Source organism: Chiloscyllium plagiosum, chromosome 4 (assembly GCF_004010195.1).
Source record: "Chiloscyllium plagiosum isolate BGI_BamShark_2017 chromosome 4, ASM401019v2, whole genome shotgun sequence".
Taxonomy (NCBI): domain Eukaryota; kingdom Metazoa; phylum Chordata; class Chondrichthyes; order Orectolobiformes; family Hemiscylliidae; genus Chiloscyllium; species Chiloscyllium plagiosum.
In genome coordinates, this window is record NC_057713.1 from 12132970 (window position 1) to 12158724 (window position 25755).

General features: G+C 40.5%; 1 protein-coding gene across 6 annotated transcripts in view; it reads left to right on the plus strand.

Moving 5' to 3' along the window:
- Positions 1 to 25755, plus strand: part of cep192 (centrosomal protein 192) — a 192995-nt gene that overhangs the window by 20328 nt on the left and 146912 nt on the right. For all 6 annotated transcript variants that reach the window (XM_043687705.1, XM_043687704.1, XM_043687702.1 and 3 more), the window contains exons 4-9: positions 3163 to 3335; positions 3913 to 3959; positions 6785 to 6932; positions 7608 to 7774; positions 13967 to 14110; positions 23714 to 23861. In XM_043687705.1, coding sequence (XP_043543640.1) covers positions 3163 to 3335; positions 3913 to 3959; positions 6785 to 6932; positions 7608 to 7774; positions 13967 to 14110; positions 23714 to 23861 — 827 coding nt within the window. The remainder of the gene's footprint in view (positions 1 to 3162; positions 3336 to 3912; positions 3960 to 6784; positions 6933 to 7607; positions 7775 to 13966; positions 14111 to 23713; positions 23862 to 25755) is intronic.

Consider the following 25755-nt stretch of genomic DNA (forward strand, 5'->3'; position numbering starts at 1 on the left):
TAATTTTCTGGTTTTGGGAAACATTAACTGTAGAAGATGATGATGTGTTGATGGTAGAGAAACAGTTAGGTTTTTAAGGGCTATCTTAAAATGAGAGTAGAGATGTTTAGTAATGGGATGCCAGAGCTTGGAGCATATTTTAAATGTTTAAAGGATCTGGTGGATTGAAATCTAACATTGCAAGATAGGAGTGATGGAAAGTGGAGAACGTCAGTTGCTGGAAAATTTCCAAATGACATTGAGGGTGTATTAGCAAGCCCTTTAGAAAATCTCTTAATCAAGTAGAGTCAGTAATTTAAAAAAAAAAAAATTATTATTGAAAGGAACATCAAAAAGTTGTTAGTCTTTTTTTTGAGGATATAGCATGCATGGTGAATAAAGGGGACCAAAATAGAGGTGGTGTATTTTGAAAATTCATTCCGTCAATAAGGTGTACATTAACTTATCTTGCGTAGTAACTTTTTAAATTGTTTTGGTAGTTACATGTTAGAATGAATTGACTGACAGGAGATGAATTCAAGATGTTTTGATTATTTTAATTTGGCAAATTTGAATAACTGGAATGCTGGAACCTCAACTACTGCATTTTCTGTTAAAGTTCTGTCTTTTTTTTTCTCAACATGCTTAATGACTCATACAGGTATGATTGTCTCCTGCCAACTCTGAGAGAGGCCAATATTTCCCTTATTCTTAAAGGGAAGGTCCCGGAGGTCTGTGTTTCATACAGGCCCATTTCGCTCTTAAATGTGTATTTTAAAATCCTCTCGCGTTAAGGTTGGAGACTGTTACCTTCTATTGTTAGAGGATCAGATGGGCTTCATAAAGGGCCTTAGATCCTCCAATAATGTAAGGAGGCTGCTTAATGTAATTCAAGCATGTCAATATAGGGATTGGTGATTTCTCTAGATACAGAGAAGGCATTTGACAGAGTTGACTGGCCATACTTTTTCTATACTCTGGAGTGGTTTGGCTTGGGTCAAGTCTTTGAGGTGGGTAAAGGTTCTCTACAGTGAACCTCTCACTGTGGTTATCACCAATGGGGTGCGATCCAGCAATTTTAACACTTACGTTTTAGGGACAGCCAGCAGAGCTGTCCCCTTTCGCTACTTTTTTACATTGGTGATTGAACCTTTGGTGGAGGCCATTCATCGGGATCCCAATATATTGGCTCCAGAAGTGGGGTCAAAATTATCTAAGATTACGTGGATGATATCCTAATCTCTTTTTTTTTGTCAAATCCAGCAGTTTCGGTGTCTTGCCTGATACAATGCATCAATGCATTTGGCACCTTTTTTCGGGGTATAAGAGGCTATGCCTATGGGTGGTCTTATGAAGGTGCTAGGTCTTGATGGTGAATATCGATTCCCATTTAAGTGGTCACAGTGGGGTTTGTGCATTTGTGCATATTTATACTGCAGTTCTGGATTTGCTGTTCAAAGTTAATTTTTTTTCAATTAATTCACAAAATTAAACAAGACCTTCAAAGATGGGAGGCATTTCTGGTCCAGTGGTTGGATTGGATAGCGCTTATTAAGATTAATATTCTCTCCCTTTTTTGTTATACCCTATATTGATGCTCCCCCTGATTTTCAATAAGCAAACATTCAGGAGATTGAATGGCTGGCTGGTTTAGCTCTTTTATTTGGCATTGTCAGCATCCCCGTCATTAAATTAGCTAAACTGCAAATGCCTCTCAGACTGGGGGAAGTGGATCTCCCAGACATTAAAAGCTACCAACTAAGCTCACTTCTATCATACGTGAGTGATTTGGGCTTGTGGGAACCCTCCTTTCAATATGATTAGATATCAAAACCTCCCAGACAAAGTGCCCCCTTACTAGCTTGCTGTTTTTGGACAAAATGAGGACAGTTAGGGAATATTGCCATAACCTAATAGTTGAAAATGCATTGCTGGAAAAGCGCAGCAGGTCAGGCAGCATCCAAGGAGCAGGAGAATCGACATTTCGGGCGATTCTCCTGCTCCTTGGATGCTGCCTGACCTGCGCTTTTCCAGCAACACCTTTTTAAACTCTGATCTCCAGCATCTGCAGTCCTCACTTTGTTCTAGAAGATTATAACCTAATAGTTATCAATACTATTGAAGCATGGAAGGCAATTCAGCAGAGGGAAGGCAATATTGGTAAAATCTTCTCTTACACCTACAATGGGTATGCTGAGTTTTCAACCGGGGATGATCAATTCAGGATTCAAACATTGGGCACTAGGGATGTGTCTTGCATGGATGATTTACTTGAGGGTGACACAATGATGTTCTTTGATCAGTTAGCACGGAAATAAGAGCTATCTAACAGGGACTTTATTCGCTTTTTTTTCAAGTTAGGGAGTTTATTCGAAAAAGACTAAAATTTGACTAAACCCTACAAATCTGACAGAGGAGGGAGCTCCGTGCTAAGAGTACACTTTCAGTCAGTACTTTATCTCATCATTTGGGGGGTGCCCCCTCAGACAAGTTAGATTGACTCTGCAGGGTGTGGGGGAAGTGAGCTGGGTGTTGAAGTCTCAGGCGTGGGAGGATATTTGGGAAAACACAAAGATCTCAATTTGCAGTAGGACCCATGCTTTACAGCTTGAAGGTTCTCCACAGGGTCCACTTGGCTCTGGACTGTTTGTTAAAATTTAAGCCGGGGTATCTTCAAAATGTCCCAAATGCAAGGTTTGTACTGGCACTTTTATCTATTGTCTCTGGTCCTGTGGTAGGCTTCAAATATACAGGAGTGCTGTGGTGGGTGCAATGGAAAGGATTTTGGCTATAAGGGTAGAGAAGGACCCGATCTCTCCTCCTCTCGGCTTGCCCGGTGTGTTCCCTGCAGGTGCACATAAGAAGAAAAAAACTTCTCACAAGTATGGTACACCACAAACTGAAAATTTGTTTAAGATTTGGTAGTCCTTTTTTTTGGAATACCTGGACACAGGTATTTGAGGCGGAACTGTGAATGCGTGAACGTTTTGTTTGGCTGAGTTGAGTTATGACTGTCTATTAGTTTGTTGGTTATTATTTATTTAGTTAAATAGTTAGGTTTTTTATTATTATATTTCCGTCTGGTGGGTTTGGGTTTTTTACTTTTTTTGTTCTTTCTTTGTATTTGTAATATTTGTATTTCAATTAAAAACATACTTTTAAAAAAAAAATCTATTTTTGCAGGGAGCATGTTGATGACTTCCTTGATGCTCACTGTATTCCTGATGTGATGGAAAAGCTCTTGGATGAATTTGGTTCTTTGCCTTCAAAAGGAAATCTGCAACATGCGTTACCAGGGCAGTATAACAATGGACAAGATAGCAAATTGGAAACGTTTTCTGTTGGCAAGCTGGATGGTATGAATGTGCACGAATTCTGAATATTTCAAAGTTAGCCATCAGATTTTGGTTTGACAAACTAATAAGTGCATACAGTTCTCTTGAAAATAAGTATTGGATTTAAATGATCAAAAAATTAGTTGAAGTTGGCTGTGCCACTGTAATAGTTTTGGATCTGGATTAAATGAGAAATGTATTTTGGTCAATTTCAAATCATTTTTAAAAATGTTGAGATTAAAGTCAGGAAGTAGAGAATAAAAATTGCTTCACCAATGTCTTTATCAAAGGAAATCTGTTGTCATTGTAGGTGATTTTTCCCCACCAACACAATTGCCAATATAACTGTTAGTTGAAGTGGCCTGCGAAGTTACCTGTACTAACTAAGGTACAGTTGTACAAAAGTGCTTCTGTAGCTATTGGCATTGTGAAACACTGCTAGACAGGTTGCAAGCACCTAAAGATGATGATTCACTGCTATCTCTTGGAGCAAGTGGAGACAACTGTTGCAAACCATTGTTGCCAGCTGATTCAAAATACTGGTTATTTGTTAAGCATTTTTTTCTTTTAAATGAACTGCTTCCTTTTTTCTTCGCAGAGAGATCTCCTTTGGATTGTTTGACTGATAATGAGAAAACAAATAAGGTATTTGCAATCAAAAAATTGAATGTTTTGTTCAGCTAAACTTAATTCAAACCGAAGTTGATATGTGTCTTGCAGGTAATAATTTCCAAGTTTGTCTAGGGCCCCACCAATCAGTCATACAGCACAGAAACAGACCCTTCAATCCAAATTGTCCATGCTGACTAGGTTTCCCAAACTAAACTAGTTCCATTTGCCTGTGTTTGGCCCATATCCCTCTGTACCAATCCAAATGTCTTTTAAATGTTGTAACTGTACCTGCATCCAACATTACTTCTGGCAGTTTATTCCACATATGAACCACTCTCTGTGGAAAAAGTTGCTCCCCTCAGCTCCCTTTTAAATCTTTCTCCTCTCTCCTTTCCAAAAAAATTAGTGCCTCTAGTTTTGAACTCTCCTAACTTAGGGAAAATATCTTTTGCTATTCACCTTATCTAGGTCCTGCATGATTTTATAAACTTCCTATAATGTCAACCTTTGACATTCCAGTGCAATAACTCTGAAAGAAATAGGAGGGTGGAGCTGATTTTAATACAGGAGTTCTTTGGGCACTTAGGCCTGTTTCCCCAAAACAAGTTCATCAGAAAAGTGCTGCTTACTGTTAACCTTCAGTAGATATAAACCTACACCGCACAATCTTTAATCGTAAGAGTTCATTCATTCCAGGTATTAGTCTCATAAACATTCTCTGAGCTACTTCTAATGCATTTACATGCTTCCTTTAAAATATGATGACCAATACTGTAAGGATACTTTTTGACTCCTGGAGTACAGAGGAGGTTCACCAAGCAGTTGCCTGGAATGGAACAATTGAGTAAAAAGGAGAGACAAGATAGGCTAGGATTGCTCTCTTTAGAGCAGAGAAGGCTGAACCAGTAAGATTGAGGCAATGGTTAAGATGAATAGAGAACAATTATGCCCAATGGTTGAGGGGTCAAATCACAGGAAGACATATCTTTAGGATAAGAGACAGGAGAGTCATTGGGGATTTTGGGGAATAAAACTGATTCACTCAGTGAGTGGTGGGAATCTGGAATGCACTGTCTGAGAAGGTGGTGAGGCCGGAAACTTTGGAACCTTTTTATTTGACAAATATTTGGGCGAGTACATCAAATGTCATAATAATCAAGGATATGGGACAAGTGCAAGAAATTGTGATTAGCACACCTTTAGCAGTAATATTGGTGTAGATTCGTTGGACCATTGCCTATGCTGTATGAATATATGTATTTCTGTGATGTGGTGTCATCAGTGCCCTTTCATAACTAAAGCATAATCTCCTTATTTAAAAACTTGAAGCAAAGCAAATGTGAGAAGTAGTTGATGCCTATTTTAATTAAACCCAAAAGCTTCGATTTGTGATTATAAATAATAGAGATTAGTTTCCACACAGGCATCCTTCTGTGGTTCCAACTCTTAGGATATTTTTAAAAAACAAACAAAGACCTCCAAGTTGTTTACTTTACTCTAGTGGTTCTGATGGACTGCTTGCCACCTCTGCTTTAAAAGCTCTCTCCAAAATAAAACTGACAAAATAACCTCAAAGTTACAGTCTTTACAGTATTTAACTGGAGGAAATGATATCTCACGAGTGTAGGTGTCAGACTTTCAAATTGGGAATTTATGTATGGTGACCAGAGATTCAATTAATGTTTCCAAGTGTAACTACCAATAAAGACTTGGGACTGGCTGAACATTGATAGAGAACTTTTTTATTAGTTAAACCGGCTGTACTTGAAGTTGATACAGAACTTGATCAAGAATACTGAGAGAATGGTTATCATGTTTTAGCATTTGTTTTCTCTTATTGTCCTTTTCGTATGTCATTGTTTTATTTCAATTCATCAGATCCTTGCATAGCCTGGATTTTGTATTTCTATGTTGAAAACTAAGAGAAGGACATAATTTTAGTTTCTTTTTATTTTGAGTGGTATTAGGTTGTCTGGAAAGCTGTTTACATTTTGTGATTGCAAATAAAACCACACGAGCAACAGTTCTGCGCTTTAGGGCTAGGAAGAGGGGAAAGTAATGGTCTGTGGCCCATCAACAATGTGTTATATGATACAGCGAGACAAACAGGGAAAAAAAAATGCCGCCTTCAGAAAGTCATAAGATTGATAAGCACAGGTTTCTTTCCAAGGAAGAACCGGGTCAGAGTGAAAAGGCTTGTAAGAATAGTGCAGTTAGCATTCTCCAAAGTAATCAAAGCTCAGGAGCGAGTAAGTTGATAAACATTTTAAAGGGTTTTGAGATGAGACATTAACCAAAAATAGCATTGAGTGAATGCAGAAGTTTGCCAGAAAGGTGAAGTGTGCCTATTATATATAGAACACTAGTGGAAGTTGGATGCAACTTCCATTGAGGTTTTTTGTATTTCTAAATTTTATCGAGGGCAAGAGCTCAGTATCTATTTCTGACACTTATAAGAAAATAGTTGTGTAGTGTAAAATAGTTTTATACACTCTTTGTGTAATAAACTTCATTGATCCTTTGGTAGTACAATGGCAATCTTGTATGGAATATGTTCAATGACTGACCAGCATAGTAAACAAATAGAGTAAGTGTTTTTTTTCCCTCACTATGCAGCATTGAAACCCAGCTTTAATCTGACTAGCTGGGTCAATAATAACAGTATACTTGATGAAATGTTAATGGCTTTACGTGCATCTAATTTGGCTATTTGAAACATGGGTTTGCATGGATACCTTCGTTCATTTATCTTATCAATTTTCAATGAGCAAGATAGCCAGCTTGTCAGAGCAAATTGTGCAACATTTCACACTGGTATGTTATCCTGAATTTGTAATAGTTGACCTTTATGTCATTAGGTTGATGGCACAAAGGACCCTGGAACCACCCCTGCTACAAAACAAATGGATGATGATTTGGGAATAAGACGATACAGCGACAGTCTAGCTAGTTTGTTGGAAGATGAAAGGCTGTTGTCACTGGCTAGTTTAGAAGACCAGTCCTCAGGTACAGTGTTAAGTGGTTTCCTGATTTCCTGTGGCAATGTTCATCTTGTACTTAAACTACACTGTAAAAAGTATGGATCATTAACAAAAAAGCACATGAGCCTAGTGTTTACTCCTGCGTTTTTAAGTTTGTCGTGTCCAAAGTAATTTTTGTTCACTGCACCAGGAAGTTTTTTTGACTTTACTTTCATTGTATTTAAATAAATTCCTTTTTTACCTAAAGTAAAATGCTGTGGAATCTTGCAAAAGGCAAGATATCCAATTGGCCTATCAGACATCCAGTACTTGATGAAAAATTTTTGTTTTGTTTAGTCCTATTTACGTAAGTAGCTTTGCAATGATGGTTTTTTTCTCTATGCGTGAATACAGTTCCTGTTTGTTTGAACATATTACCTTAAAATATGGTGGAAGCATTTTGTAGGTCATAATAACTCATTGCATGACTACAAGGCTCTTTCTCATCACTTTGGCTCTTTCGCTAATTATTTTAAATTTAATGACCCCCAAGATAGTGACCCTTTTGTCAATGGTAACAGTTTGACTGTAATTCATCGCAACTATTCATGATTCTTGTTCTGCCTGCTGATTTAAATATTCATGTTTTATAATCTTTCATTACATTAAAGATGCTGTATAAACATAGTTCCAAAAATTAATAATACCTCAATTCTAACAGATGATGATGAGTTTGCTGCTGAAGCATTTGGTGATGAGAGGCTGGAAGCTTATTTCAAACAGTTGGTCCCACCAGGAACACAGAGGGGTCACACTGAAGGACAAGAGCTCCCTGAAGTCCATGCTGCATTTCAAGTAACCAGTAATAATCCAACCAGATGGCACCAGGTAATTTCAAGTCCTGTCAGTGTATTGCACATTTAGTCTCCTAAGGTTTGATTATTACAATACAAATAAAAGGCTAATTTTCATGATGCAGTAAGACCGCACCCTTTTCTATTTAGGCTTCTATGAATCAATAGAAACACTTGCCTCTAAACAACTGTGGTTTTTATCAGCAATCGCATCAGTCTTTACTCTGTCATGCTTTCACACTGGTGTTTTTGACATAGTGACAGTACATCGTTGCACTCTTCAATGTACTGGTTCTGTAAACATTTGGGTGCATACGATGTATTGGTTATGTTGCTAAGTTGCGTTCTGTGCACATAAGGATTCTTAATAATCCAACCTTGCAGCACAATTGCCTGTGTTTAGTCTTTTAAATAGTGAGCTAAAATGTATGGATTTCTAAGTAACTACTTGAGCTTAGCTGTGATAAGATGCATAATCGGTCCTACAATAGCACATGATCAATCACGTAGCTAAGTGGAATAACTTCTGTATTGCATAGGGTACAACATCTTGAATAGAAATCCCATATGCAATTTGAAACTTTTTTTCACTGCATTAGGGAATGAATTGCTTGGTGCATCTAAGTTTACTGGGCTATCCTTAATGAAATATTGTTTTTAAATACTACTAATGCATTACAGTTAACTAATAAAATCTTGTATTTTGCTTTTGAGATTAAACCTCGTGGGGTATACTATCATTGAACATCATTGCATCATGTTGGTGGACTATTGCTAATGCCACAATTGAATTGCATGTACATTTGCACTAGTTAGGATCCTGTACAAGACTGCACATATCTGTTTCAGTCTGATTCTGGAGAATACCTTTTTTGTTTTGGTTTTTTTTGAAAGCAGATGATGTGTGGTATTCAGGAAACTGAAAGTGGGTCTGGGTGGAATACTATTGGGAGCATCAGTGTGGACCCATGGGATTCTATGGTTCTCTCAGAAAGGTAGATCAAACTTAGTGCAATTCTGAGCCCCCAAAGCCTCCAGAACTTATCTTGAGCCCTGACAACAACACTTGGTTCTCTTAATACCTGGAACTAGTTTCTGAGCTCTAATAGCATACAGCAATCTAACTACTCTTGACTTCTCAAATCCCTTCGTCAGAACCAATATTCAGTTTTCTTGCCAGTAGCATTGCTAAAACTAGCACTGCTTAACATGGCCTCTACATCTGAATCTTAAAGTATAGAAAGGTCCTTTGGCCTATTGTATCTGTGCCAGCTATCAAACACCTTTCTGGTATCTTTTTCTTTAAAGTTGAATTCTACAGAATTTCAAGTGATCTATATATTTAAATGTTTTAGTTACTGCCTCTGCCAGCTTTTCAGGCAGTATTGTGACCCACAAGGGTAGCAGTCTATTTATGAAGGTATTGTTATTCCTGGAGTCATGACAAATGTTAGTTTTCTTAAGGTACCTATGGTACTCCAGTTTATCTGACTTTCAGACCAAGATTAATAAAACACTGACCAGAATTCTGTCCTAACGAAGTATAAGTAAAGAGCTATAACCATTGGCATATGAATCTCCTAACTAAAATTAATCTCTCAAACTCCATCTCATGAACAAACAAACAGGGAAAATAGATTATTGATGGAGGTAGAGAAAACTGGGAAATCGGTTCAATGGTTTTTGCTTCATGGCTCCATGATAAGATTCTTTTTCTGGCTCACTGAACCCTAGCTGTTCAGTTGTCTTTCTGTGGAAGTTTCTAATGATTTATAAGAAGTGCATAGTGCCTTTTGTACTGAGGAAATGTCTCTGATTTATGAGTTGAGAAATCACAACTCTCCGCAACTGCTGCACAAAAGGTAGCTGGTTTTCTTCAAAATTTTTAAATTTGATTTGTTTTTACTGCAGAGAATGGCCAACCTTTTGAGAACATCAGCACTGTACACAATTGTCTTTTTCTGTCTCTAACATGATTCCAGTTTCACCCTGCTGACTAAGCAAGCCCTGTACTCCTGATTAACTGCATGTTGCAGTAACTCATAGCCACGAAAGCAGTTCACAATAGATATTTAATTCCTTGCTGTACAATTATGTATCCATCTTGGTGATTCCTGTTTCTAAAAAAAACATTGTTTCTTCTTTGTAATCTCCCTTTTTTAATGACACAAACAAAAATATCTCCTGCCGCCAAGCCAATTTTGGAATTGGTTTGCCAAATTGCCTTGGATCCCATGGGGTTTTAACTTCTTGGATCTCCCACATGAGACCTTGTTAAAAGCCTTACTAAAGTCCCTATAGTCTGCATCCGATGCACTACACTCACCCACACATTTTAGACACCTCTCAAAACTTTGGAAACTATTATGTCTGACATCATCCCCTGATAAAACCATGTCGATTATTTTGATTAATTCGTGCCTCTCTGAGGCAGTTGCTTCTGTCCATCAGAACGTTTTCCCAATAGTCTTTCTAAAGCTAATGTTACACCTACTGGCCTCTAGTTCCCTCGTTTATTTTTACCATCCTTCTTGAATGGTGCCAGGTCAGCTGCACTCCATTCCCTTTTTATCTAAAAGTTGGAAATGAATGTTAGAGACTCCTGAAGTCTCTCTTCTTGCCTCCCACAACAGCCTGTGCTTCATTGCATTTGGGCATGGGGACTTAACCAGTTAAGGACCCAATTTAAACTGCTAATACCTCATACCTCTCAATTATAATTTGTCCAAGTATATTTTCATGCTCTTCCCTGATTCTTATACCTAAACTGTTATGTGAACTATTAATTTTTAAAGATTCAACTTTGCCCCCCACTCTTTGTTTTGCTATCTTCTATATGCTTTTTGATTTTTTTTTTTTTAACTTGGCAGTGTATTTTGTTCTGTACTCTCCTTTGTTTGCTGATTTTTGTAAACTCCTGTACTTTGTATGTGCCTTGAGGGCTTCTGGTGTTTTGAGTCCTCAATCTGCAAAAAGCTTTCCTTTATTTTACCTCCTCAGTCCTATACGTCCCTCTGTCTGGAGTTCTCTGGAATCTTTGTCCCACTTTTCTTCTTTTAGAAGAGCATTTGGCCCTCCACTTTCATTATTTCCTTTTTTGAAAGTCTCCCAATACCTGCTCCTTCTCCACTTTTGGCCAGATCCTATTTTCAGTTTTGAAATCAACTTGACCCCAAATCAAACTTTTCTTTTCCCTCTAGTCCATCTTTGACCATTTCCATAACCTACCTTTTTTAAAATCTTGTTCTGTTATGGTCACTATCACTGAAATGCTCTGTCACTGACCTTTTTAATTTGTGTAAAATTAGCACTGCCCCACTACTTGGACTTTCTGCAGGTTGGATACATCGAATATTTCTACTCCCTTTTAAGCCATTCACACTTAATCGATATTGGGAAAGTTAAAATCTTCTACTGTTATTACCCCATTACTTTCACACTTCAGAAATGTGGCTATATATCTGCTCTTCTGTGTCTCCCTGTTTGGGGGTCTATTGTATGTTCCCAACAATTTTGCCCTCAAGTTTTTTTTTTTTGTTGGTAAGTTCTACCTAATGGCCTCAACTGAGGAGCCTGCTAAGACACTATCCTTTCTTTATTGTAGTTATTAATGACACCCTCCCTCTCTCACTTGAAGCGAATATTGAAGAGTCCTGTCGCTCCCTCAACCATCTATCCTGGATTGAAGCAGCACAATAGCTCAGTGGTTAGCACTCTGCCTCACAGCACCGGGAGCCACTGCGTCTGGTGACTGTGCAAACTCCACACAGACGTTCTCTCCATGTCTGCGTGGGTTTCCTCCATGTGCTCCGGTTTCCTCCCCACAGTCCAAGGGTGTGCAGGTTAGGTGAATTGGCCAAACTAAATTGCCCATTGTGTTCAGGGTTGTGTAGATGAGGTGCATTCATCGGGACTAAATGTGTGGGAATGGGTCTGGGTGAGTTATTTTTTGGAGGGTCAGTGTGGACTTGTTGGGCCGAAGGGCCTGTTTCCACGCTGTAGGGATTCTATGATATGTCAGTGTGTTAATCAATACTCTCAATACATTTTCTTATTCTCAAGACTCCCTTTATTTTGACATAACAACAGTTTAGCCAGGAAGGATAATATTTATGTCTTGATTACATATGCTTTGCTCTAAGTTTGCTCGCTGAGCTGAAAGGTTTGTTTTCAGACATTTAGTCACCATACTAGGTAACATGATCAGTGAGTCTCTGGTGAAGCACTGGTGGTATGGCCTGCTTTTCATTTGTGTTTAGGTTTCCCTGGGTTTGTGATTCTACATCCAGAACCTCGACCTGAGCTACAAATCTTCTCAGAACTCTCTAATATGCTTTGCTGCCAGACTAACTTTATTTTTCTTCTACATTTGTCTATGCATCACCCACTCTTGTATGTCTGTTCTGTTTCATTTCAGCTGGCAAACTAATTTAAAACCCCACCAACAGCGCAAGTTGACTGAAACATCCCCCTAAAAACCATAAACTATTGTGATTCAGGGACTGACCTTGTGAATTAGTAACCTCAAGCCCTCCTGCACCAGCTATGCGTTCATCTACTCTACCTGTCTTCCTATGCTGTCTAGCATGTGGCATTGGGAATAATCCAAAGATGACGACCTTTTTTGATTTTAGTTTTCAATCTAAATTCTTGATGTAAAACCTCCTCCTTCTGTCTGTCATTAGTGGTATGACCTCTGCAGTCCTCACTTTTTTTTCCCTCTGAATATTATCCCCACCTCATCCTTTTGAATGCCTTGCAACAGTTCAGAAACATCTTGGCCCTGGCCTCAGGGGGACATAGTATTGTGGAGTTACATCAGAAACCCCTGTCTGGGCACTTTGCTATGGAGTGTCCTACAAATATAGCTGTTCCTTTTGTCTAATCTCCCCTTGTGTTGCTGAGTTCTGACCGCATGCTTCAGAGGAACTTTCACTGAGCATTTTTCAATGTAAAACAAAATCTGTACTGGAGTGTGATGCACTCCGGGATTTTCCTGACTCCGTGACCCCCCTTTATTGTGACTAACAGTCACTCACTGCTTCCCGACTACACGTTTTAAGTTATAGCACCAAGAGATCTAATCGTGTACTACCAGTATAACACAGCCTTGTGGAAACAATAAGGTGTGAATGCTCCTGAACCTGGAGATGTGGTCGGCCAGACTGCTGGAGTCACTGGTTCGCAGGCTGTGCAACACATTCTGCTTTAACTTGCTCACTTGCTACTAATTAGTTTACTGCTTCATGCTAATGTCACTTTTATAAGTTTGTTCAGGTCTGACCTGTTTCCTGTTGCGATTTAACTGCTGTTGAGATTTCTCTGGGCCTTGCCTTCAGGCTTTTATGGCAAATCTCTGATATCATTCACTCTATTCCTCTCTGTCTGGCTACTATTCAAGTCACCAGTAGCCTGTAGACTAGAAAAACCTTATTCTGATTCCTGTTGAGTTCCACTTCGGTCATGCTATCGTTACCTTTTGGCCATGTTGCTTGGTGTTCCAGTAATGTCATTTAGTTCAAAGTCTTCGAACTTTATGGTTTGTGAGTGAAAATTGTGATGATGCTGCTCCTTTTTAACTAGGTTATGTTGTTCTTGGTTTTTTTTTTTGTTCAGAATGCCTTAAAATCTGAGTTCGAAAGGTTTTAGGGCTAGTTTGATTTGATTGTACCTAACAGATACTGCCTTAGCCGAAAGGCTTTCAAATATAAAAAAAAACACCTTTTAAACAATGAAAACAGTGGTTAGTTCTCCCTGCTCAACTTTTCTCTAGTTTGTTTTGGTTTGCAAGCAGTCTTTTTTGGCTGCTAATTCAAGAAACAGTTGCATGGATGGCTTGGTCCCTCTGTCCCCGTAAGACCCGGTATTTAATTTTAGGTTTTGTGTCAAGGGGTGTTTTTGGGGCTATCGCAAGTCTTTGGAACAGCATCGTTAAGTTGGGTTTTGGATAGCTTAAGTTATTGAGTTGGTGTTTCATTCAGTAATCTTGTAAGTAAATTCTGTTTTGTTTAGAACGAAGTAATTTGACCAGCTGCGTCCCTCCTGGAGTATCCCTGTTACACCTGCTTAAAATAACTAGCGAAGTTAGGTTCTGGGCTAATTTCCTCAAATGTTTTGAGTTGATCTGGCCTGGTCCATTACAGAATGAACTATATTGCTGAACGTAATTGTAAAACCATTTTTGGTTTAAAATGATACTTTTGAAGGTTTATTGGTCATGTTCTAGGGTAATTTTCAAATGCCTCCTGTTCGACAAGAAGCTACTGGAATGGATTCAGCACCATCAAGTGGTCCAGATACAGAAGATGAGTTGGAGGCTGCCCAACAGAGTGCTTTGCAAGTACACTTGTCTCGATCAACAAGGCAATTGGTATGTATATTGTACTTATTACAGAGAAGGAAAATTATTTAAGTGTTTGCAAACTTTTTTAAAAAATGTGCAATATCTATGAACTTGTCCAATCTTTTATTACATTGACTTTCACAAGTCAACAGCCACTGAATTTTGTCAATTTATCCACAGGACTTTGATATAACAATACTAGTCCACCCTTTTTTAGATACCCTTTTTTAAAGTCAGATATAGCTTTTGCAAATCTTTTGGGTTCTGTCTGGTGGCTCAGTGGTCAGCACTGCTGCCTCACCGTACCAGGGAGCCAGGTTTGATTTTACCATTGGGTGACTGTGTGAAGTTTATTGTCTTTGCTGTGTCCGTGGGTTTTCTCCCTGGGTGCTCCATTTGTGGGGGGTGAAAATGGCTTTTTTCCACACTGTGTAGGGGTTGTTTGCAATAGTAATCCCATTTTAATGAGGTAACAATTCCATAATATTGTGGTTAGTATATTGAAGTTGATGAAAAATGTAACCAGTATATAGGACAAAGGTGAAAGTTGGCACAATCTCAACTCTGTTCTGGTGTTTATGTTGAAGTGTACAATAATGATCGAAAGACTGACTTTATCTTTACCTGTAGCATAAAAATGAAATGCACTATAGTGAGTTGCATGTGATTTTTGTTGTAGTGTTTCCCTATTTGAGCTATAAGGGGAGAGGCTGAATATGCTGAGACTATTTTCCCTGGAGTGCCAGGCTGAAGGGTGACATTTTTATAAAGGTTTATAAAATCATGAGGGGCATGGATAGGATAAATAGACAAGGTCTTTTCCCTGGTGTGGGGGAGTCCAGAACTAGAGGGTGTAGGTTCAGGGTGAGAGAAGAGAGATATAAAAGAGACCTAAGGGGCACCTTTTTTACGCAGAGGGTGATGCGTGTATGGAATGCGCTGCCAGAGGAAGTGGTGGAGGCTGGTACAATTGCAACATTTAAAAGGCATCTGGATGGGTTTTAGGACTATGCAGAGTTTAGAGGAACAGAGGACTAGATCAGATTAGGATATTTGGTCGGCATGAATGAGTTGGACTGAAGGGATTGTTTCTGTGCTGTACATCTGACTCAAAATCCATTGAATAAATGCCATTGGTTTCTCAACTTTACCAGCAAAGAATTACAGTTCAGGAATAACCTGGTTTTGATCTGAAATCTAGGCTATTTCAGCTCCGCACACGTAAAATGCTACAATTAGCATCATATTACCTGAGTTTCCCAACTGTGAATGTTCTCTAGTACTTAGTGGAATGAGGCATATGTGACACTGAGAACCATCTGGACCCTGGTCTTTGTAAAAGCCTGTTGGTGTTTGTATCTCACTTACTTTCAAGAGAAGATTGTTGAGCAAAGTGCATGAATTATGGCTTAGAAAGGGTGGAAGCTGGGAAGTTGTTTCTGTTAGGCGGTGAGACTAGGACCCATGGGCACAGCCTTAAAATTAGAGGGGGTAAATTTAGAATGGAAATGAAGAGACATTTCTTCAACCAGAGTGGTGGGCCTGTGGAATTCATTGCTACGGAGCGCAGTGGAGGCCGGGACATTGGGTGTCTTCAAGATTGATTGATTAGTTCATGATCTCACAAGGAATTAAGGGCTATGGGGAGATTGCGGGTAAGTGGAATTGAAACGCCTATCGGCCATGATTAAATGGCGGAGGGGACTTGATGGGCCAAATGGTCTTGTTTCCACTCCTATGTCTTCATGTGAACTTATTTACTTGCCCAGGAAAAACTGAATGCCGTAGCTTTATTTCACGAGTTTGTATATCAACTTTTCCCAAAAGATGTGGGTGTCCCTATGCACTGATTATTGAATGCAAGCATGTGGGTGCTTCAGGCAGTTAGGAAAGCAAATGATATGTTGTAGCAACTAGGAAAAAGTGACAACTGCAGATGCTGGAAATGAGTCGGAAGATATGGCACTGGAAAAGCATGGTATATCAGGCAGTATCCGAGGAGCAACAGTTTTGATGTTTCAGGCATAAGCCCTTCATCAAGAGTATTGGCCCAAATGAAATGTTGGCCTTCAATGCAAAATGGTTTGAGTACAGAAGTAGTGAAGTCTTAATGCACCTGTACAGGACATAGACGAGGCTGTGGTCTCACCAAAGAAAAGGTATAGTTTCTGTAGAGGGAATTGAGCCAATGTTCACCGACTGATTCCTGCGATGGCAGGTTCCTCCTGAAGGTAGTTGTGTCTACTGGGTCTGTATTCACTGGAGTTTACAAGAATGGTAGAAGATCTCATTGAAACATAAAACTGAGAGTATTGTGTCCAGCCCTGTCAAAGATGTTGTTTCTGCTTACCAAACTATCCAGCACAACTGGTTTTGCAATATGTAGTAGATCAGATTCTGGGTAAGGTTGAAACTTTATTGCTGGAACAGCACAGCAGGTCAGGCAGCATCCAGGGAACAGGAGATTCGACGTTTCGGGCACAGGCCCTTCTTCAGATTCTGGGTAATCCAAGATGGAGGACGGGAAAATGTTCTGGCTGTAACAACTGCTCTTTTGATTTGTTGCTTTTTTTTTTTGAGGTATTTTAAGTGTTGGAGGTGGTTTTTCTCGAATCCCAGGAGCAGCAATTACTGTTTTATATGCTGTTGCATTGTTCTGGAACTTTGGAGGAAAAAAGTAAACAACAGCAGTTTTTTAAAAGGGAGAGGGACAGACAAAGGAAGTGCATGTGAGGTCAGTGCAGGAGAGGGAAAGCAAAAGAAACCCACATCGCTAACTGACAGAATTAACAGTTACTGCCTTTGGTGTCGAATTCATGTATCCCTGGACATTGGAGTGCATCTGGGAAAATTAAAAAAAACAGTGGAAATTAACAACTGATCTTGGAGGAACCTGTCTGGGAGAGGTCACAGCACAGAAGCAGATAAGTGGCTATAAGTAGAACTTAAAATATAAGCTGTAAGTATTAATTTAACTTGGAGCAGTGTTTATTAGAGGAATCAGACAGTTTTCTGCGTCTGGAGACTGAAAGAACCAAAAATGGCCTTTACTAGAGTGTGCGAGTTTAGGGAGAGTTTACGGGTTACTGAGGATTATATCTGCAATAAATTCCGATGGTTGCAAATCCTAACTGGTCGAATGGATTAGTTGGAGAGGCAGTTAGAGGCAATGCGGAATTTACAAGAGCAAGAGGATGGGATAGATGGCAGTTATGGGGCGGGGGGAGGGGTGGGAGTCTCAGATACAGTCACATAGATGGGCTTACTCCAGGAAAGGTAAGAGAGGTAGGCAGGTGATGCAGGAGTCTTCTATGGCTATCCCTATTTTAAATAAGTGTGCTGTTTTGCTCAATGTAGGGGGTGATGGATTCTCAGGCGAACGTAGCACAAGCAGCCAAGTTTCTGGTATTGAGACTGGCTCTAATGCAATGAGAGGTACGTTGGGTTCCAGGCGATCAATTGTGTTAGGGGACTCTCTCTAGGCCAAGGTACAGACAGACGTTTCTGTAGCCAGCAGCGAAAAATCAGAATGGCGTGTTGCTTCTCTGGTGCCAGGATCAAGGATGTCTCAGCGAGGGTTCAGAATGCTCTCGAGGGGGAAAGGTGCCAGCAGGAGGTCATTGTCCACATTGGAACCAATAACGTAAGAAGGGAAAAGGTTGAGATTCTGAAGGGAGCTTACAGGAAGTTAGGCAGAAAATTAAAAAGGAGGTCCTCAAGGGTAGTAATATTTGGATTACTCCCAGTGCTACGAGCTAGTGAGGGCAGGAATAGGAGGGTTGAGTAGATGAATGCCTGGCTGAGGCGCTGGTGTACAGGAGAAGGATTCAAGTTTTTGGATCATTGGAATCTCCCTTTTGGGTAGAAGTGATCTGTGTAGAAGAAGGAGAGATTGCACCTAAATTGGAAGGGGACTAATATACTGGCAGGGAGATTTCCTAGAACTGGTCGGGAGGATTTAAACTAGTAAGGTGAAGGGGTGGGACCCAGGGAGACAGTGAGGAGAGATTTCAATCTGAGACTGGTACTATTGAGAACAAAGGCAAGTCATACAGTCAGGGCAGGCAGTGACAATGCAGAGAACAAGTTAGTGCTGATAAATTAAACTGTTGTCATGGCCGGGTGGTTAAGGCGATGGATTGGAAATCCTTTGGCGTACCCCCACGTAGGTTCTGATCCTACTGACTCCGTTATAAATGCATTCCTGCTGGAACATTTTTGAGGATACTGGGATTGTATTCGTTGGAGTTTAGAAGATTAAGGGGAGACTTAATAGAGACGTACAAAATAATACATGGCTTGGAAAAGGTGGATGCTAGGAAATTGTTTCAGTTAAACGAGGAGACTAGGACCCGTGGACACAGCCTTAGAATGAGAGGGGGTCATTTCAGAACAGAAATGCAGAGACATTTCTCCAGCCAGTGAGAGGTGGGCCTGTGGAATTCATTGCCACGGAGTGCAGTGGAAGCCGGGACGCTAAATGTCTTCAAGGCCGAGATTGATAGATTCTTGTTGTCTCGAGGAATTAAGGGCTACGGGGAGAATGCTGGTAAGTGGAGCTGAAATGCGCATCAGCCATGATTGAATGGCGGAGTGGACTTGATGGGCCGAATGGCCTTACTTCCACTCCTATGTCTTATGGTCTTATATATATTTATTTCAATACAAGGGGCCTACCAGGGAAGGCAGCTGAACTCAGGGCATGGTTAGGAACATGGGTCTGGGATATCATAGCAATTACAGAAACATGGCTCAGGGATGGACAGGACTGGCAGTTTAAGTTCCAGAATACAAATGCTACAGGGAGGAAAAAAAGGGAGGCAAGAGAGGAGGGGGAGTGGCGCTTTTGATAAGGGACAGCATTATAGCTGTGCTGAGGGAGGATTTTCCTGGAAGTACATCCAGGGAAGTTATTTGGGTGGAACTGAGAAATAAGAAAGGGATGATCACCTTATTGAGATTGTATTATAGACCCCCCCCTTAGTCAGAGGGAGATTGAGAAACAAACTTGTAAGGAGATCTCAACTATCTGTAAGAATAACAGAGTGGTTATGGTAGGGGATTTTAACTTTCCAAACATCAACTGGGACTGCCATAGTGTTAAAGGTTTAGATGGAGAGGAATTTGTTAAGTGTGTACAAGACAATTTTCTGATTCAGTATATGGATGTACCTACTAGAGAAGTTGCAAAACTTGACCTACTCTTGGGAAATATGGCAGGGCAAGTGACTGTGATATCAGTGAGGAGCATTTTGGGGCCAGCAACCATAATTCTAATTGTTTTAAAATAGTGATGGAAAAGATTAGACCAGATCTAAAAGTTAAAAGGCTAATTTTAATGGTATTTAGGCAAGAATTTCAAAAGCTGACTGGAGGCAGATGTTTGCAGGTAAAGGGACAGCTGGAATATGGAAAACCTTCAGAAATGAGATAACTAGTATCCAGAGTAAGTATCACCCTGTCGGGGTGAAAGGAAAGGCGGGTAGGTATAGGGAATGCTGGATGACTAAAGAAATTGAGGGTTTTGTTTTAAAAAAAGAAGTATTTGTCAGGTATAGACAGGATAGATCGAGTGAACCCTTAGAGTATAAAGGAAGTAGGAGTATACTTAAGAGGGAAATCAGGAGGGTGAAAAGAGGACATGAGATAGCTTTGGCAAATAGAATGAAGGAAATTCCAAAGGGTTTTTACAAATATACTAAGGACAAAAGGGTAACTAGGGAGAGAATAGGGCCCCTCATGATTCCTGAAGAAGGGCTTATGCCCGAAACGTCGATTCTCCTGTTCCCTGGATGCTGCCTGACCTACTGCACTTTTCCAGCAACACCTTTTCAGCTCTGATCTCCAGCATCTGCAGACCTCACTTTCTCCCCTCAAAGATCAGCAAGGCGTCCTTTGTGTGGAGCCGCACAAAATGGGGAGGTACTAAACGAGTATTTACTGTGGAAAAAGGTCATGGAAGATAAATATATGTAGGGAATTAGATGGTGACATCTTGAAAAATGTCCATATTACAGAGGAGGAAGTGAAATGCATAAAGGTGGATAAATCCCCAGAACCTGATCAGGTATACCTAGAACTCTGTGGGAAGCTCGGGAAGTGATTGCTGGGCCTCTTGCTGAGATATTTGTGTCATCAATAGTCACAGGTGAGGTGCCGGAAGACTGGAGGTTGGCTAATGCGCCATTCTTTTTAAGAAGGGCGGTAAGGACAAGCCAGGGAATTATAGACCAGTGAGCCTAATGTCAGTGGTGGGCAAGTTGTTGGAGAGAATCCTGGGGGACAGGATGTACATGTATTTGGAGAGGCAAGGACTGATTAGGGATAGGGTCAAGATTAGAGTGGTGCTGGAAAAGCCCAGGGGAGGCAGCATCGGAGGAGCAGGAAAATCAACGTTTTGGGCAAAAACCCTTCATCACAGACTCCCTACCACAGCCACATCTGCCTCCTCAGTGCTTTCGCAACCAACTGATTAGGGATAGTCAACATGGCTTTAGACATGGGAAATCATGTCTCACAAACTTGATTGAGTTTTTTGAAGAAGTAACAAAGAGGCTTGAGGGCAGAGCAGTAGATGTGATCTATATGGACTTCAGTGAGGTGTTCGACAAGGTTCCCCATGGGAGACTGGTGAGCAAGGTAGATCTCATGGAATACAGGGAGAACTAGCCATTTGGATGCAGAACTGGCTCAAAGGTAGAAGACAGAGGGTGGTGGTGGAGGGTTGTTTTTCAGACTGGAGGCCTGTGACCAGTGGAGTGCCACAAGGATCGGTGCTGGGACCAGTACTTTTTGTCATTTATATAAATGATTTAGATGTGAGCATAAGAGGTACAGTTAGTGAGTTTGCAGATGATACCAAAATTGTAGGTGTGGGCAGCGAAGAAGGTTACCTCAGATTACAACGGGATCTTGACCAGATGGGCCTATAGGCTGAGAAGTGGCAGATGGAGTTTAATTCCAATAAATGGGAGGTGCTGCATTTTGGGAAGGCAAATCTTAGCAGAACGTATACACTTAATGGTAAGGTCCTAGGGAGTGTTGCTGAACAAAGAGACCTTGGAGTGCAGGTTCATAGCTCCTTGAAAGGTAGATAGTATAGTGAAGGCGTATGGTATGCTTTCCTTTATTGGTCAGAGTGTTGAGTACAGAAGTTGGGAGGTCATGTTGCGGCTGTACAGGACATTCGTTCGGCCACTGTTGGAATACTGTGTGCAGTTCTGGTCTCCTTCCTATCGGAAAGATGTTGAAAGGGTTCCGAAAAGATTTACAAGGATGTTGCCAGGGTTAGAGGATTTGAGCTATAGGAAGAGGTTGAATAGGCTGGGGCTGTTTTCCCTAGAGTGTTGGAGGCTGAGGGGTGACCGTAATTGAGGTTTCTCAAATCGTGAGGGGCATGGATAGCATAAATAGACAAAGTCTCTTCCCTGAGGTGGTGGAGTCCAGAACTAGAGGGCATAGGTTTAGGGTGAGAGGGGAAAGGTGTAAAAGGGACCTAAGGGGCACCCTTTTCACACAGGGTGGTATGTGTATGGAATGAGCTGCCAGAGGAAGTGGTGGAGGCTGGTACAATTTGCAGCACTTAAGAGGCATTTGGATGGGTATATGATTGGGAAGGATTAGGAGGGATATGGGCCAGGTGCTGGCAGGTAGGACTAGATTGGGTTGAGATGTCTGGTCGGCATGGACGAGTTGGATCGCACTCTGTTTCTGTGCAGTACATCTCTATGACTCTGACTGAGATGAGTAGAAGTTCCCTTTGAGGATGGCTACACTGTGGAATTTTCTCACAATGAAATAGAAATGTGGTCACTGTTTTAAGAAAGAAATAGATTTCTAAATGCATCCAAGGATATGGACAAAGAGCAGGAACATGGTATTGAGGATCAGCATTGGTCATGTTGCATCGCGCACTGGGCTCAGAGGCCTGTTTCTGCTCCTAAATTTGTTTGGGCTGGGAATGATACCCCTGAAGCAAAGTGATAAACTTCCAACCACAACCATCTTGCATTCTGTGCCAGGAATGACTTCACCCAGTGGAGCATTTCCCTTGATTCCATTGACTCCATTTCGACAGGATGACTTGACCAGTTTGAAAGCTGCCTTGATATCCAGTGCAGTGATCTCCCTCGCCCATGGGGTTCAATTGTTTTGTCCTTTTTGGTTTGTTTTTCTTTGAACCCACTGTTTGAGCTCAGGAGCTGAGTTGCCCTGCTGGAATCCAGAGATTGTCAGTGAACAGTGTCCTTTTGATAGTGAGGTTGGCAAGCTGTTTTGTCACTTTTGAACAAGAGCAGGCTGAGGTCGTAATTAGCTGAGGTGCATTCATCCTGCTTTTTGCATACAGGACAAACTAGGGCAATTCCCATGGTTGGGTAGATGTTTGTTTGTATTTTAACTGTACTGGAATAGGTTGGCTTCGGGCTCGACTAGTTCTGGCACGCAAGTCTTCAGTACTAAAAGATGACAGGACCTTCAGCCATTTCTTAATATCACAGGGAGTGAAACTGGTTGAAAACTGGCATCTGAGAAGCTGTATGAGGAGAAGATAGATAATCCACTTAGCACTTGGGTGAAGAAGGATGTTAATGTTTCAATTATGTCTTTCATATTGATGTTGAGATGCTGGTGTTGGACTGGGGCAATCAAAGTCTTAAGTCTCACAACACTACCAAGTTGTAGTCCAACACGTTAGTTAAAAATCATAAGCTCTTCAGACTGCTGCTCCTTTTTCAGGTAAAGTATTTCACTGTGCTTCGAAAGATTGTGATTTTCTTTAAATAAACCTCTTGGACTATAACCTGGTGTCGTGTGACTTCAAGTTTTTTTATTTTACCATGATGTGCATGCCTTTCTCCATACGTGAATGGGGATAATTGTGGAGCCTTATCTCTCTCTCTCTCGTTTTTACTGACCACTCACAACCGGATTCAGTTGATTTTGCATAAAGCTGCTACAAGGAACACAATAGATTTTCCACCAGCTTCAACCTAGGCAACCTTTTTTTTTCAGCTTCTGATTCCTCTGATTCACACTCAAATGTAAGTTTCACCTGTTTTTTTTTTTTTTGCATTGTTAATGGTACACCAAATGGTTTGCTGTGCTCACAACATGGGTCTGAAGTAATTTGTTTATTGTGTTTGATATTTCTCTGAAACGCAAACCACACTAGTTCTAAATTGTTATTTAAAAACCTTTTTCTTTTAACCCCTTAGGAAAATTCTCTGGTGTTTCCTAAGTTCCACTTGTCACCATGACCATGTAGTCTGTTATGGGCTAACCTCAAATTGAACAAACATTTCTTTGAACTGCTGTTACTGCATGGAGTGCAGGCATGACCTTGTCAGTTTTTCAGCCAGGTCAACTTGCCCGCTGTTTAATAGCTGTTGCTCTGTTCTGACTGTAAGTTACAATCCCAAAAAAACTTAGGTATTTTTAAATTGTATTCTAAAATTAATGAGCTATAAACCAAATATTTGCAAACTTACTGTCTTAATTAAGGTAAGTTGCTTTAACACAACCAAGATTGGACTTCATTTTTTTTAATTGCATACTATACGTTACAGAAGGAATGAACAATCTAAGAATTTTCAATATGCATTATCAAGTTATCTTTAATTTACAATGCAGCTTGGAGAGAGCAATCATCCCAGCTTTAGACCAGGATTGGAAGGCGGCAGTTCTGATGAGTCCATTGGACCACTTGATGAATTAAATGACATTGGATTTGAATTTCGAAGAGGAGCAGAGGGTCAGGTCATAAACTCACCAGTTGGGGGTAAGTACTGTATTATCATATGAAAGATTGCAATGTAATTAATTTTCAAACAGATGATACCCAGCCAAAACTGTGGGAGCTTTGTGCTGGCTGTCATTTTTTATTTTTAAAAACTTGTTTCTGCAACACTTGTTTGCCTAATATTTTGTTCAAAAAAGAATTTTAGCTTGAGAAATATTTCTTGCACTGAAAATCTTAACTTCATGATTCACTAGCAAACCAGAACCTTGAGTCAGAGCTGTACAGAATGGCAACAGATCCTTTGGTCCAACTCGTCCTTGCTGACAAGGTATCCTAAATTAATCCAGTCCGATTTGCCATTTGGCTGTATACCTGTTGAACCCTTCCTATTCATATACTATCCAAATGCTTTTTAAATGTTGTAAATGGACTAACCTCCGCCACTTCCTCTGCCAGCTCTTTCCAAATACTCACCCCACGCTCTGCATGACAAAATTGCTCGTTGGGTCCCCTTTTAAAATCTTTTCCCTTTCACCTTAAACCTATGCCTTCTAGGTTTGGACTCCTCTCTCCATTCCAGTGTAAAGATCTTGTCAATTCACCCTGTTCATGCCCCTCATGGTTTTGTTTACCTCTCTGCCTCTGAAGCTCCAAGAAAAATAGCCCAAGCCTGTTCAGCCTCTCCCTGTCTGCTTTGATTTCCTCAGTGTGCTCTGGTAACCTCCAACAAATGTGCAGGTTAGGTGAATTGGCCATGCTAAATTGGTGTTAGGTGAAGGGGTAAATGTAGGGGAATGGGTCTGGGTGGGTTGCTTTTTGGAGGGTCGGTGTGGACTTGTTGGGCCGAAGGGCAATCTAATCTATCGCTCAAAGTTTCCAACCTTGCCAACATCCTTGTAAATATTTTCTGAACCTTTTTTCATGTTTCACAACATGCTTCCTATAGGAGGGAGACGAGAACTGCATGTAGTTTTTCAATTGTGGCCTAACCAATGTCCTGTCCAGCAACATGACCTCTCAACTCCGATATTCAATGCTCTGACCAATAAAGGAAAGCGGACAAAACACCACCTTCACTATCCTACCTAACTGTGACTCCACTTTCAAGGAACTGTGAGCATGCACTCCAAGATCTTTGTTCAGTGTCACACCCTAGGACCTTACCATTAAGTGTATAAGTCCTGCTAATATTTACCTTTCCAAAATGCAGCACCTCGCATTTACCTAAATTTAAACTCCATCTGCCACTCCTTGGCCCATCTGATCAAGCTCCCTTTGGACTCTGAGGTAACCTTCGCTGTCCACTGCACCTCCAATTTTGGTGTCATCCGCAAGCTTGGTGACCATATCTCTTTTATGTTAATATCCAAATCATTTGTATAAATGATAAAACACAAGTGGACCCAATACCGATCCTTGTGGCATGCTGCTTGTCACAGGCCTTTAGTCTGAAAGGCAACCCCCCACCACCATTACCCTCCGTCTTCTACCTTCAAGCCAATTCTGTATGCAAATGGATAGTTCTCCCTGTATTCGAGCAATCTAACCTTGTTAATGAACACTTGAACATTTTATTCAAGATGCCTTTTAAAAGCCTGATGCATAGTTAAATGAGACTTGGCATGTTCTGTTGAACTAAATTTCATGCTTGAAAACCTTTTTGCCTCCAGTTGATCAAAGGGCTCTTCTATTTCTGGATAAATTTGAGATGCAAATGTTTATTCTTTAGCGTTTTCTTGTGTTCAAGTTGTGCTTCATGTGGAAAGTTAGTATAAAGAGGTCTTACCATTTGTTCTAGCTTTGGCATTGTTCACTGATCTGTCCCATGATTTTAAATATTATGACAAGCTCTATTCTCAGACTTGGCATGTCCCAATTCCCTCAGGCTTGGGGCTCAATGGACTTGGCCTTCCTGCAACATTTGGCAATCCTG